Here is a 12,777-nt window from a genome sequence, read left to right on the forward strand (position 1 = left end):
ACCCGGAGGAAACCCATGTGCTTCACAGAAAGGACGAACAAACCTTCTTAAGGAGGATGCCAGAATTGAACCCGGATGCCCCAAACTGTGCTGGGCACAAAGCTGGTCCTTTTTGGCAAACTGGTGATTAGAAAAATGCACAAATGTTTTCCAGTGGGTCAGGGGCAAGCAAAACTGGCTCAGCACTGACCACAAATTCCAAACCATTATTTTATTTTCTAGAATCTAGAATCTCATTATCAATCAAAGCTTATCCTTGCTTTTTCAGGAATTTCCAAACACCTGTCCTAGCTTTAGGATTTAAGAATCAATATCTTAATCAGAATATTTACAATTTCTTCCAGGATTTTCAATATCCCAGCAATCATTAGTCACACACACAACTGTACTAAATGAATATATTACTTCGTGTGGGACTTTTGTTCAGCAATCAGAACTTCGACAGCTTGTGTATTTAACTAGGTTCAGGCAAACAGCTACATAAAGTAAACAAGTCCTGATTAGTCTGCTCTCCCTCTAGTTTACCATCTGGCAATGATCCTTAATCCTGACATTACTAAAACCCTCAACAAACTACAAAGGGAGTTCAGCACAAAGATTTGCCTTGTGCTGCTAACGTTACTGCAGGCGTAGAACATGGGTGATCGTCAGGCCACTTGCCACAATTTTATTCAGACAATCACCTTCCACAGAAATAAAACCTCCTGCATTTATGTAACTGACAGAGAAATTTCTAGAGTTAAAATTTAAGTGTCCTCTGACACTGAGGAGGATATGGGTATACAAAGGGAAGCATGCCGCTGCCTGAGAAAGTGGCAGCTACACTCAAAATCAGATTTTGGTCTGTACAGATATTCTTGCAGTTCTTTTCTGCCATTGAATTTGGCAGAGAGGTATCATTTTGTAATTTAGTAATAGGATAATTATCAAGTTTGCATATGACATAACTGTTTATAGAACATAAAACATTTGCCTTTCAGAAATTTCCAAACATCTGATCTAGCTTTAGATTCAAGAATCAATATCTTGATTGAATATTTCAAGTTCTCCCTGGATTTTCAGGACAGGACAGGCACTCTGGCCCACGATGTTATGCCAACCTTTTCACTTACTCGAAGATCAGTCGAACCCTTCCCTGCTAAAATAGGACAGAATACTACAGCTCAGTAGGGGATACAGGATATAGGATACAGTTTGTTGTGGATGAAAGTGCAAGTAACTAATATTTTCACATTGTGCTGAAGATACACCTCAATTCTCAACTGTTCTTGGACTTGATCAACTCTTGTGGGCGTTGAACACAGAACAAAGACAAAATGCTACAGCACAAGAAGAGGCCCTTATGCTCCCAATGTCTGGGCCAACTAGGATGTCAAATTAAGCTACACTTACCTGCCGGCACATGATCCATTTCCCTCAATTCCCTGCATGTACTTGTGCCGGTCTAAATCCCTTTTAAATATACATTCCTATCATCACCCACGGCTGCCTTTTCCAGGTACCTAGTAGCTTACACATAAAAGAAACACACCCTGCATATCTCCTACAAAACATTCCTACTCACCCTAAATTTTTATCCTCTCATATTTGACTATGAGGCAAAAGAAAAACCTGACTATCCTATTTTGCCCATAGAAGGCAGAGAGAGATTAGTAGATGGAGCATATACTGCCTGGAGGTCAGTGACCCCTGGTGTTCCACAGGGATCTGTTCTGGGACCCCTGCTCTTTGTGATTTTTATAATTGACTTGGATGAGGGAGTGGAAGGGTGGGTTAGTAAGTTTGCAGGTGACACGACGGTTGGTGGAGTTGTGGATAATGTGTAGGTTTACAAAGGGACATTGACTGACAGTATGCTGAGCTGAGAAGAGGCAGCTGGAGTTCAACCCAGACAAGCATGAGGTGATTCACTCGAGAAGAATGCATTTGAAGACTGAACACAGCTTAGTGGCAGGACTTAAGGGTGAAGGAACAGAGGGATTTTGGGGTTCACATCCAAAGATCCCTGAAAGTTGCAGCACAAGTTGACTTGGTTGTTAAGAGGACATAAGTTGAGTTGGCCTTATTTAATTAGTGGATTGAGTTCAAAAGCCATGAAGTAATGTTGCAGCTCTAGGAAACCCTGGCGAGACCACACTTGCAGTGTTGTGTTCTAATCTTGTCACCTGATTACAGAAAGGATGTGGAAGCTTTAGAAAGGGTGCAGAGATTTACCAGGATGCTGCCTGGGCTAGACAGCATGCCCTATGCAGATAATTTGAGCAAGATAGGGATTTTCTCTTTGGAACGAAGAAGTATGAGAGATGACTTGATAGAGCTGTACATGAAGATAATAGGCACAGATCAAGCAGATACTCAAGAGACTTTTAACCAAGACATAAATGACTAACAAGAGGGGCATAATTTTACGATGACTGGAGGAAAGTTATTACGCCAAGCCGAAATAACAAAGCTAATTGATTGGCTGACAACCAATCCCAGGCTGACTGACTGTCTGGTTGTTGTTCCTAATGACCTCTCGAATGTTCTTGGTAAACCATTTAAATAGTTGTGCTCCAGATGCACTGTTGAATCTTTCAGCTGCATGGTTTACTGAATAAAGGTTATTTCGTGCTCCGGCTTTGGCATCAGTAATTATAGGCCAGCGAATGCAACACAAGTTTTGAGTAGCAGTAATATTTTTTCTAACAAGGAGTGGTGGGTGGTGGTAGAGACAGATACATAAAGGGCATTTAAGAAACAAAGTCACAAAGATGATAGGAAAATAGAGGGCTACACAGGAGGGAGGGGTTAGATTGATTTACAGTAGGTTAAAAGATTGGCAAATATTGTGGGTCAAAGGGCCTGTATTTTGCTGTAATGTTCTATACCTCAATGTTACAACCCCCAGTCTCTCCTTAGCCTTCAACGCTCCAGAGAAAACAAATCAAGTTTGTCTAAACTCTCCTTACAACACGTACTCTCTAATCCAGGCAATATCCTGGTAAACCTCTTCAGCCGCACACCACCCCCCCCCCACCCAAAAGTCTCCACATCCTTCCTGTAATGAGGTGACCAGAACTGCACAGAGTATTTCAAACGCAGCCGGACCAAAGTATTAAACAACAGGAACACATCTTCCTGATTCTCATACACCAAGCACGTAGCGATGTAAGTAGACGTGGTCATACCTTCATTACCACCCCATCTACTTGTGTCACCACTTTCAGGAAGCTATGGGCTCACACCCCAAGATCATCAATGGTCCTAAAGATCTGGCTATTTATGCTACATCTTCCCCTGGCGTTTGACCTCCGAAACTCCACCATTTTAGACTTCCCAGATTAAATTGCATCTGTTGTTGCTGGAGGTAAGGACACCCTGCACATTGTGTGGCATTTTGTGAATTTCCAACCTATATTAATAGATCAGGGAAGCTAACAGACAGGTGACAGCACTGAGTTACAAATTTCAGAGGAAAAATGTTCTACTCTGACAGTCAGTTTCCGCTGACATTTAACCCTGCCCAGGAGAGGAAATCTGAAGCGATGTATTCAGGTCTGACTATTGAAGTGAACCACATACAACACAGTAAACTCATTAATTTTAGATGCACCTTCAAAACTAAATCCAGCAGCTCTCCACTGTGATTCAGTCAATGCAGCATATTAGCTCATTTTAAAAGATTCAGCTCTTAGGTAGCCAGTAACGTTCAAGGTCAGCCAACAGAAACAGTCTAAACTCCTAGCCCTGACATTCAGTTGTATTACCATCAGATCCCCCACTATCCTGAGCCTCTGTTCACCAGATACTCCACTGGGCTTCTTACTTCAAGAAGGACATCAATATTTTGGAAGCAGTTCCCAGATTATTGCACGAGGATCTGGCGTGGACAAATCTCCTGTCCACTGGAAGTTATAAGTGCGAGGAGGGACTTGATAAGATCCTGAAGTCTTGACAAGGTGGAGATCATTCTTCTTTCAGGGGTGCATCTAGAACTCTGCTTAAAAAATGAAAGGGTGCATTTAAAATCTGAGAGAAGGAATTTTCATTTTAATCTCAGTGTGTGAAAGTCCTTTTCTTCTAATGCACGGCCCATCCTCAGCAAGGAGGGAAATCAGGTGGAAACCCTCTTACCCCAATTAAACCTCTTGAATGTGCAGGGCACAGTGAAGGGCAAACACATTGGGTAAGTCTCACTGCCCAATGCCCAGGACACCCACAACCTGCCTTTGGAGATTGTGAGGGGTAGTTTTAGAAACAAACTTCTAAACCTGGGCCTCTGTATCTCCCTTCAGCAACTGAATCCTTGACTTCGTCATCAAGAAACTTCAATCGGTATGGATTGGTGTTAACATCCCATCCACACCGACTCACCTCCAGGATGTGTATGTACTTAGTCCACTGCTTTACTCCCTGTGGCTAAGCACAGCTCAAATAGTCATAGTCATACTTTATTGATCCCGGGGGAAATTGGTTTTCGTTACAGTTGCACCGTAAATAATTAAATAGTAATAAAACCATAAATAGTTAAATAGTAATATGTAAATTATGCCAGGAAATAAGTCCAGGACCAGCCTATTGGCTCAGGGTGTCTGACCCTCCAAGGGAGGAGTTGTAAAGTTTGATGGCCACAGGCAGGAATGACTTCCTATGGCGCTCTGTGTCGCATCTTGGTGGAATGAGTCTCTGGCTGAATGTACTCCTGTGCCCAACCAGTACATTATGTAGTGGATGGGAGACATTGACCAAGATGGCATGCAACTTGGACAGCATCCTCTTTTCAGACACCACCATCAGGGAGTCCAGTTCCATCCCCACAACATCACTGGCCTTACGAATGAGTTTGTTGATTCTGTTGGTGTCTGCTACCCTCAGCCTGCTGCCCCAGCACACAACAGCAAACATGATAGCACTGGCCACCACAGACTCGTAGAACATCCTCAGCATCGTCCGGCAGATGTTAAAGGACCTCAGTCTCCTCAGGAAATAGAGACGGCTCTGACCCTTCTTGTAGACCCCTCTTGTAAATACGTTGATAACACCCCAGTTGTTGTTAGTAGAACCTCAGACAAGGAGGCTTCCAGAAGTGAGACAAATCAGCTGCTCAAGTGGTTCCAACAACAAACTCACACTCAGCACCAAGGAATATACTGTGGATCAGGAAGGGGAAGGCCAGAGAGCACTCACTAGTCTTTATTCGGAATCACTGATGAAAAGGGTGAGCAGCTTCCATTTCCCGGGTGTCAACATCTCAGAGGACCTGTACCGGGCCCAAAACGTTGATGCAATGCCCTAGGGAACTTGGCATGTCACTCAGAGACCTCTTGCAGACTTCTGGAGATGAACTGTGGAGAACATTCTGACTGGCTGCATCACCTTTCGCATGGAGACTCCAATGCGCGGGGTGAAGAGGCTGCAGAGTCAGAAACTCAGCCAGCTCCATCGCGGAGGCTGCAACCATCACGAAGGGCCTTCACCGTCCGGTACATGTCCTCTTCTTGTCACGGAGTAAGTCGCCCAACTCCTCTTCCATCACATTTCTGAAGAGGTCCATGAGCCCATAATCATCTCAATGTATCTTATACATTACTTTGTAATTAATAAATCAATATTTCCGTTGTACTTCCGTCGCAAACAACAAATGTCACGTCATTTAAGACGGGGATTATAATTCCAAAGGTACTGACCTCCCAGAAATTCACCCCAATGCAGACACACACAAACACAAACACACAGGTCATTCACACGAGGAAAAAAAGTCCCAAACAGGCTTCCAGTTGCCAAGCGGGTCTCCGGGAAACCTTTCTGGAGACATGCCCCTGCTCCTTGCATTAACAGTGCAGTGGCCAGGGGAACCGGCACCTGGAATAAACATCTAACGCCCGAGAGCGCACGTTAGATGCAGGTGGCTCTCTGCCCTCTCCCAAACCAGCGTCTACACGGATATCGTGTAGAAAACTCGGCATATACCCAGATGTGGTGAGTGTGGCCACTTCACACTCAGAAATTCGGCCGTGACAGGCAGCTCAGATCAACCCCTGCGCAGCACCGTTCACACCTGACAGGGACGCTGCTGAAGGAATCCCCGAGCCCTATGCAAACTCGGTATGATCTTTAGTTTTTCATGGCTCGGGAAGACAGCCCGCTCGGCGCCGGGGAGGTGACCAGCCCTCCGCCCAGCGCAGCGGGACTCCCGGGCAGCCTATCCCTCCCTCCCCGAAGCTCGGTGCCCGAGGGAAGCGGACACACAGGCTCCGCGCCCTGCGCCTGCCTACCTTCTCGCTACTCGACTGAGACACGCTGTCGCCTCCCGCCTCTCGCTCTTTGGACTCGGGCAGCTGCTCGACGCCCTGCCCCTGCTCGGGGATGCCGTCGATGTACTCCACCTTACACTGCAGCCCCAGGCTCCTCAGCAGCTCGTCCGTCTCCTTGTCCACCACCAGCAGCCGAGTCTCGCTGGCCACCGCCTTGATCTTCTCCACCACTTGCTGGTGGCTGTCCTGCTCCACGTTGTCACCGTTGACCTGCACCACCTTATCGCCGGCCCTCAGCCCCGCTGCCTCGGCCGGCGAGCCCGCTTCCACCAGCCGGATAAACTGGCCCGTCTTCCCCTTCTCCCCGTGCAGGTGAAATCCGTAGCCGCCCGGGCCCCTGCTGATGACACAGAGCCGCGGCCTGAGCTGCTCCTTAGTCATGATGCCGCCGGCGTTCCGCTCTCGCCCACACACCCGAACAGCGAGCAGGGCCGAACTCCGGCAAACTCTCCGCGTCCGAGCCGCGCTCTCCCGGTCGCCGCCCCGACCTCTGACTGGCATGTCGCGCCTCCAATCAGCATGCAGGACCTCAGTTTACTCCCTCCAATCAGCCAACCGACTCGAAGTATTCGCAAGCGTGCCGCCCCGCCCCTCATTAATATTTATAGGGCTGTTGATAGCGAAAGAAGAGTTTCACTTGTCCTGAATTTGTGCAATGCATTTAAACCGTATTTGATTTTATTTATGTCATATTTTAGATATGGTAAAATACCATATTATAACATTGCATTGTAAAGCGTCGAGTATTTATAACGCTTAGCCGGGGTCGCCCGGTAACGAGTGATTTACCTGTCCGGAATCTTGATTTGCAACAACCTGCAGAGAGAGGCTTTCCCACAATAAAAGTTGCTGGAAGGATAAATGAAAAGGCGATAAACTGAATAACCGGTCCGTTGTATTTAGAATACATAGTTACAAAGCAAAGTTAGAAAGTTCGAGGCAGAACTAAAACTTAATTTAAAATAAACATATCAGTGAAATCGCTTTATCTTCGCCGTCGTCCCGCATGTGCTGCCCCTTGCTGGGTAGAGCGAGTATTGTTCAGAATGCACAACAGTTTTAGGATAAGAGACGGGTGGGAATTCAAACTAATTTGACAGTACAATGAGCATAGGAGCTTACATTAAAAATGAGAAAATGCATTATGAATTATTGGAAGAAATAAATATCATCAAAACAAGTAATAAGGTTTTAATTCAGAACCAGGCCAAAAGTACGCGTTTTAAAGGTAAGAAGCTCATTAAACGAGATTAGTAACTTGCTGCGCAATTCACCGGTTGAGATTAGGATGCCATGGCAACAGCCGAAACCTGGCGAAAACAGAGTCGGAATGGGTTCTCCAGACATTCAGAGCAGATAGGGAGTAAAGGAGTAGCTGAGTGATAGAGACGAATATTTTCGTACTAAAGGGCGATGTTTTGGAATGACCGGAGATAGAAATTGCCACCTTGGAATTAAGAAACAAGTGTCCTTACATTTCTGAAAACCAGGCTGTCTCTGCTTCTCGCTACCTCAGTAAAACAGCCAGCATAATCAAAGACCCCACCCACCCCGCTCTTCTCTCTTTTCCACTCTTCCTGAAGGTAAATAACAGGCTCAAGGACAGTTTCTATCCTGCTGTTGATAAGACTATTAAATGATTTCATAGTACAATAACAGCAATCGACCTCGATATGATCTTGCACGTCATTTTTACAGCTCTGCACGTTCTCCTTATTCTGCTTTGTTGTGTTTTAGCTTGTTCTACCTCAATACGTTATGTAATGATTTTATCTACATAAACTGTCTACAAGATAAGCTTTTCCCCTATCTTGGTACATGAGACAATAACAAACCAATTAGCATTCCAGTCTCAGAGCAAAGTACATCAAGGAGCAAATTTGCAGGGAAATTGGCCAGATGTACAAAAGCCACAAAGAAGCAATACTCAGGGACTTCAACTGTCCAAATTTGGACTGGGGAACCGATAACAAAAGAGCCAAATGAGAGGGGTTTCTGAAGGGTACTCATTATAACTCTTCATTTTGAGGAGGAGGAAGGCAGCATTGATCACCCTGGGAAACTAACCAAATGTGAGAAAGGAAAACCTAGGAAACATGAATCATAGAAGAGCAGTGGGTTGGGATATAGACCACTGCATGAAATTATCCATTCTGAGTAGGGCCAATGCCAGAGGGTTAGAATGGCCTTGGGAAAGGACACAGACCACTGCAAGAGAAAATAGCCATTTGAAGCAGGGCCAATGTCAATGGGATGAAAACAAGATCTGGTCTCGGTGAAGTGGAATGACAGATTGGCAGACAAATCTATGAACACTTTATGGTGGAGTTATTTCAGATACAGTCCAGCTGTATTCCCAGATCTAGGTAGGGCAGGGAAATTAAAACCAGGGCTCCAAGTGAAACCAACAAACATTTTTTTTGATACTAGATGTTTAAAAAATAATCAGGCTTATTCCAAAAAGTTATAGATTGGAAGTAAGAAAAGTAGAGAAAATGATCAGTAAAGTTCAAACTTCAAAGTACATTAACTATCTAAGAGCATGTATGTTGCCATATAGATTCCACACAAATGTTTTCTTGTGGGCATTCCTAATAAATAGAAAGAAATACAACAGAGTAATGAAAAACCACACTTTCAGTACGCTGGATGAACTCAGCAGGTTGGGCAGCATCAGTTAGAAATGATGAGTCGACGTTTTGGGCCGGAACCCTTCGCCAGGGCTGGTTGGGTTCCGGTGAAGCGTTCCGGCACGAAACGTCGACTCATCATTTCTAACTGATGCTGCCCGACCTGCTGAGTTCATCCAGTGTACTGTAAGTGTTGCTTTCATAACAGCATCTGCAGATTATTTTCTGTTAATGAAAAATCACACATGACAGAGATAGACAAACAACCAATATGCAAAAGAAACAATCTGTACAAATACAAGAAGAAAACAAAACAATGATTAAATAAACAGCAAATATCGAGAGAATGAGTTGTGGAGTCCTTGAAAGTGAGTCCATAGATGTGGGAACAATTCAGTGGTGGGGTAAGTAAAGTTATTCCCTCCGGAATAAGAACCTGATGGTAGAAGGGATAACTTTCCTGAAACATGTTGGTGTAGAACTTGAGGCTCCAGTGCCACCTTCAGCAGCAGTGAGAAGAGAACTTGGACTGGATGGGCTCCCTTGATGATTGATACTGCTCACTGCCTCGATGATTGATACTCCTCACTGCCTCGATGATTGATACTCCTCACTGCCTCGATGATTGATACTGTTTACTACCTTGATGATTGATACTCCTCACTGCCTCGATGATTGATACTGCTCACTGCCTCGATGATTGATACTCCTCACTGCCTCGATGATTGATACTCCTCACTGCCTCGATGATTGATACTGCTCACTGCCTCGATGATTGATACTCCTCACTGCCTCGATGATTGATACTGTTTACTGCCTTGATGATGGATACTGCTTACTCCCTTGATAATGGATGCTGCTTACTGCCTTGATGATGGATACTGCTTACACCCTTGATGATGGATACATCTTACTCACATGATGATAGATACTGCTTGCTGCCTTGATGATGGATGCTGCTTACTCCCTTGATGATGGATACTGCATACTCTCTTGATGATGGCTACTGTTTACTCCCTTGATGATGCATACTGTTTAGTGCAATGATAATGGATACTACGTACTGCCTTCATGATGGATAGTCCTAACTCCCTTGATGATGGATACCGCTCACTGCCTTGATGATGGATACTATTTACTCCCTTGATGATAGATACTGCTTACTCCATTCATGATAGATACTGCTTACACCCTTGATAATGGATACTCCTTACTCCGTTGATGATGTATACTGCTTACTCCCTTGATGATGAATACTGCTTACTGCCTTGATGATAGATTCTGCTTACTACCTTGATGATGGATACTCTTTACTCCCTTGATGATGGATACTGCTTACTGCCTTGATGATGGATACTGCTTACTCCCTTGATGATAGATACTCCTTACTCCCTTGATGATGCATACTGATTACACCTTTAATGATAGATACATCTTACTCACATGATGATAGATACTGCTTACTGCCTTGATGATCGATACAGCTTACTCCCTTGATGATGGATACTGCTTACTATCTTGATGATGGATACTGTTTACTCCCTTGATGAAGGATAATGCTTACTCCATTCATGATAGATACTGCTTACACCCTTGATAATGGATACTCCTTACTCCCTTGATGATGTATACTGCTTACTCCCTTGATGATGAATACTGCTTACTGCCTTGATGATCGATACTGCTTCCTTGATGATGGATACTGCTTACTCCCTTGATGATCGATGCTGTTTACTGTCTTGATGATCGATGCTCTTTAATCGCTTGATGACGGATACTGCTTACTCCCATGATGACGGATACTGCTTACTGCATTGATGATCGACACTGCTTACTCCTGTGATGATGGATACTGCTTACTCCCTAGATGATGGATACTGCATACTCCCTTGATGATAGGTACTGCTTACTGACTTGATGATGGATACTGCTTACACCCTTGATGATGGATACTGCTTACTGCTTTGATGATCGATGCTGTTTAATCCCTTGATAATGCATACTGCTTACTGCCTTGATGATGGATACTGCTTACTCTGTTGATGATGGATACTGCTTACTCCCTTCATGATGGATACTGCTTACTCCCTTGATGATAGATACTCCTTACACCCTTGATGATGGATACATCTTACTCACATGATGATAGATACTGCTTACTGCCTTGATGATGGATAATGCTTACTCCCTTAATGATGGATGCTGCTTACTCCCTTGATGATGGATACTGCTTACACCCTTGATGATGGATACATCTTACTCACACGATGATAGATACTGCTTGCTGCCTTGATGATGGATGCTGCTTACTCCCTTGATGATCGATACTGCATACTCTCTTGATGATGGCTACTGTTTACTCCCTTGATGATGCATACTGTTTAGTGCAATGATAATGGATACTACGTACTGCCTTCATGATGGATAGTCCTAACTCCCTTGATGATGGATAACGCTCACTGCCTTGATGATGGATACTGTTTACTCCCTTGATGATAGATACTGCTTACTCCATTCATGATAGATACTGCTTACACCCTTGATAATGGATACTCCTTACTCCCTTGATGATGTATATTGCTTACTCCCTTGATGATGAATACTGCTTACTGCCTTGATGATGGATTCTGCTTACTACCTTGATGATGGATACTCTTTACTCTCTTGATGATGGATACTGCTTACTGCCTTGATGATGGATACTGCTTACTCCCTTGATGATGCATACTGATTACACCTTTAATGATAGATACATCTTACTCACATGATGATAGATACTGCTTACTGCCTTGATGATGGATACAGCTTACTCCCTTGAAGATGGATACTGCTTACTATCTTGATGATGGATACTGTTTACTCCCTTGATGATGCATACTGTTTAGTACATTGATAATGGATACTGCTTACTGCCTTCATGATGGATAGCCCTTATTCCCTTCATGATGGATACTGCTCACTGCCTTGATGACGGATACTGCTTACTCCCTTGATGATGGATACTGCTTACACATTTAATGATGGATACTCCTTAGTCCCTTGATGATGTATACTGCTTACTCCCTTGATGATGAATGCTGCTTACTGCCTGATGATGGATACTGCTTACTACCTTGATGATGGATACTCTTTACTCCCTTGATGATGGATACTGCTCACTCCCTTGATGATGGATACTGCTCATTCCCTTGATGATGGATACTATTCATTGCCTTGATGATGGATACTGCTTACTCCCTTCATGATGGATACTGCTAACTCCCTTGATGACGGATACTGCTTACTGCCTTGAAGATCGATACTGCTTACTCCCTTGATGATCGATACTTCTTACTCCCTTGATGACGATACTGCTTACTCCCTTGATGACGGATACTGCTTACTGCCTTGATGGTGGATACTGCTTACTGCCTTCATGATGGATACTGCTTTCTCCCTTGATAATGCGTACTGCTTACTGCCTTGATGATGGATACTGCTTACTGCCTTGATAATCGATACGGCTCACTGCCTTGATGATGGATACTGCTCACTCCCTTGATGATGGATACTGCTCACTTCCTTGATGATATATACTGCTCACTGCCTTGATGGATACTCTTCACTGCCTTCATGATCTATAGTGCTTACTCCCTTGATGATGGATAGTGCTTACTCCCTTCATGATAGATACTGCTTACTCCCTTGATGATGGATACTGCTTACTCCCATGCTGATGGATACTCCTTACTCCCTTGATGATGTATACTGCTTACTCCTTTGATGATGAATACTGCTTACTGCCTTGATGATGGATACTGCTTACTACCTTGATGATGGATACTCATTACTCCCTTGATGATTGATACTGC

At 44.1% G+C, this 12,777-nt stretch overlaps 1 protein-coding gene across 1 annotated transcript in view; it reads right to left on the reverse strand.

The window, feature by feature from the left end:
* The window catches only part of LOC140187322 (Na(+)/H(+) exchange regulatory cofactor NHE-RF1-like), a 103,690-nt gene extending 96,914 nt beyond the window's left edge, over positions 1-6,776 (reverse strand). The window contains exon 1 of the mRNA XM_072242500.1: positions 6,258-6,776. Coding sequence (XP_072098601.1) covers positions 6,258-6,677 — 420 coding nt within the window. The 5' untranslated portion in view covers positions 6,678-6,776. The remainder of the gene's footprint in view (positions 1-6,257) is intronic.
* Between the last annotated feature and the right edge of the window lie 6,001 nt (positions 6,777-12,777).

The sequence above is a fragment of the Mobula birostris genome, chromosome 24, assembly GCF_030028105.1.
Source record: "Mobula birostris isolate sMobBir1 chromosome 24, sMobBir1.hap1, whole genome shotgun sequence".
In the NCBI taxonomy this organism is placed as follows: domain Eukaryota; kingdom Metazoa; phylum Chordata; class Chondrichthyes; order Myliobatiformes; family Myliobatidae; genus Mobula; species Mobula birostris.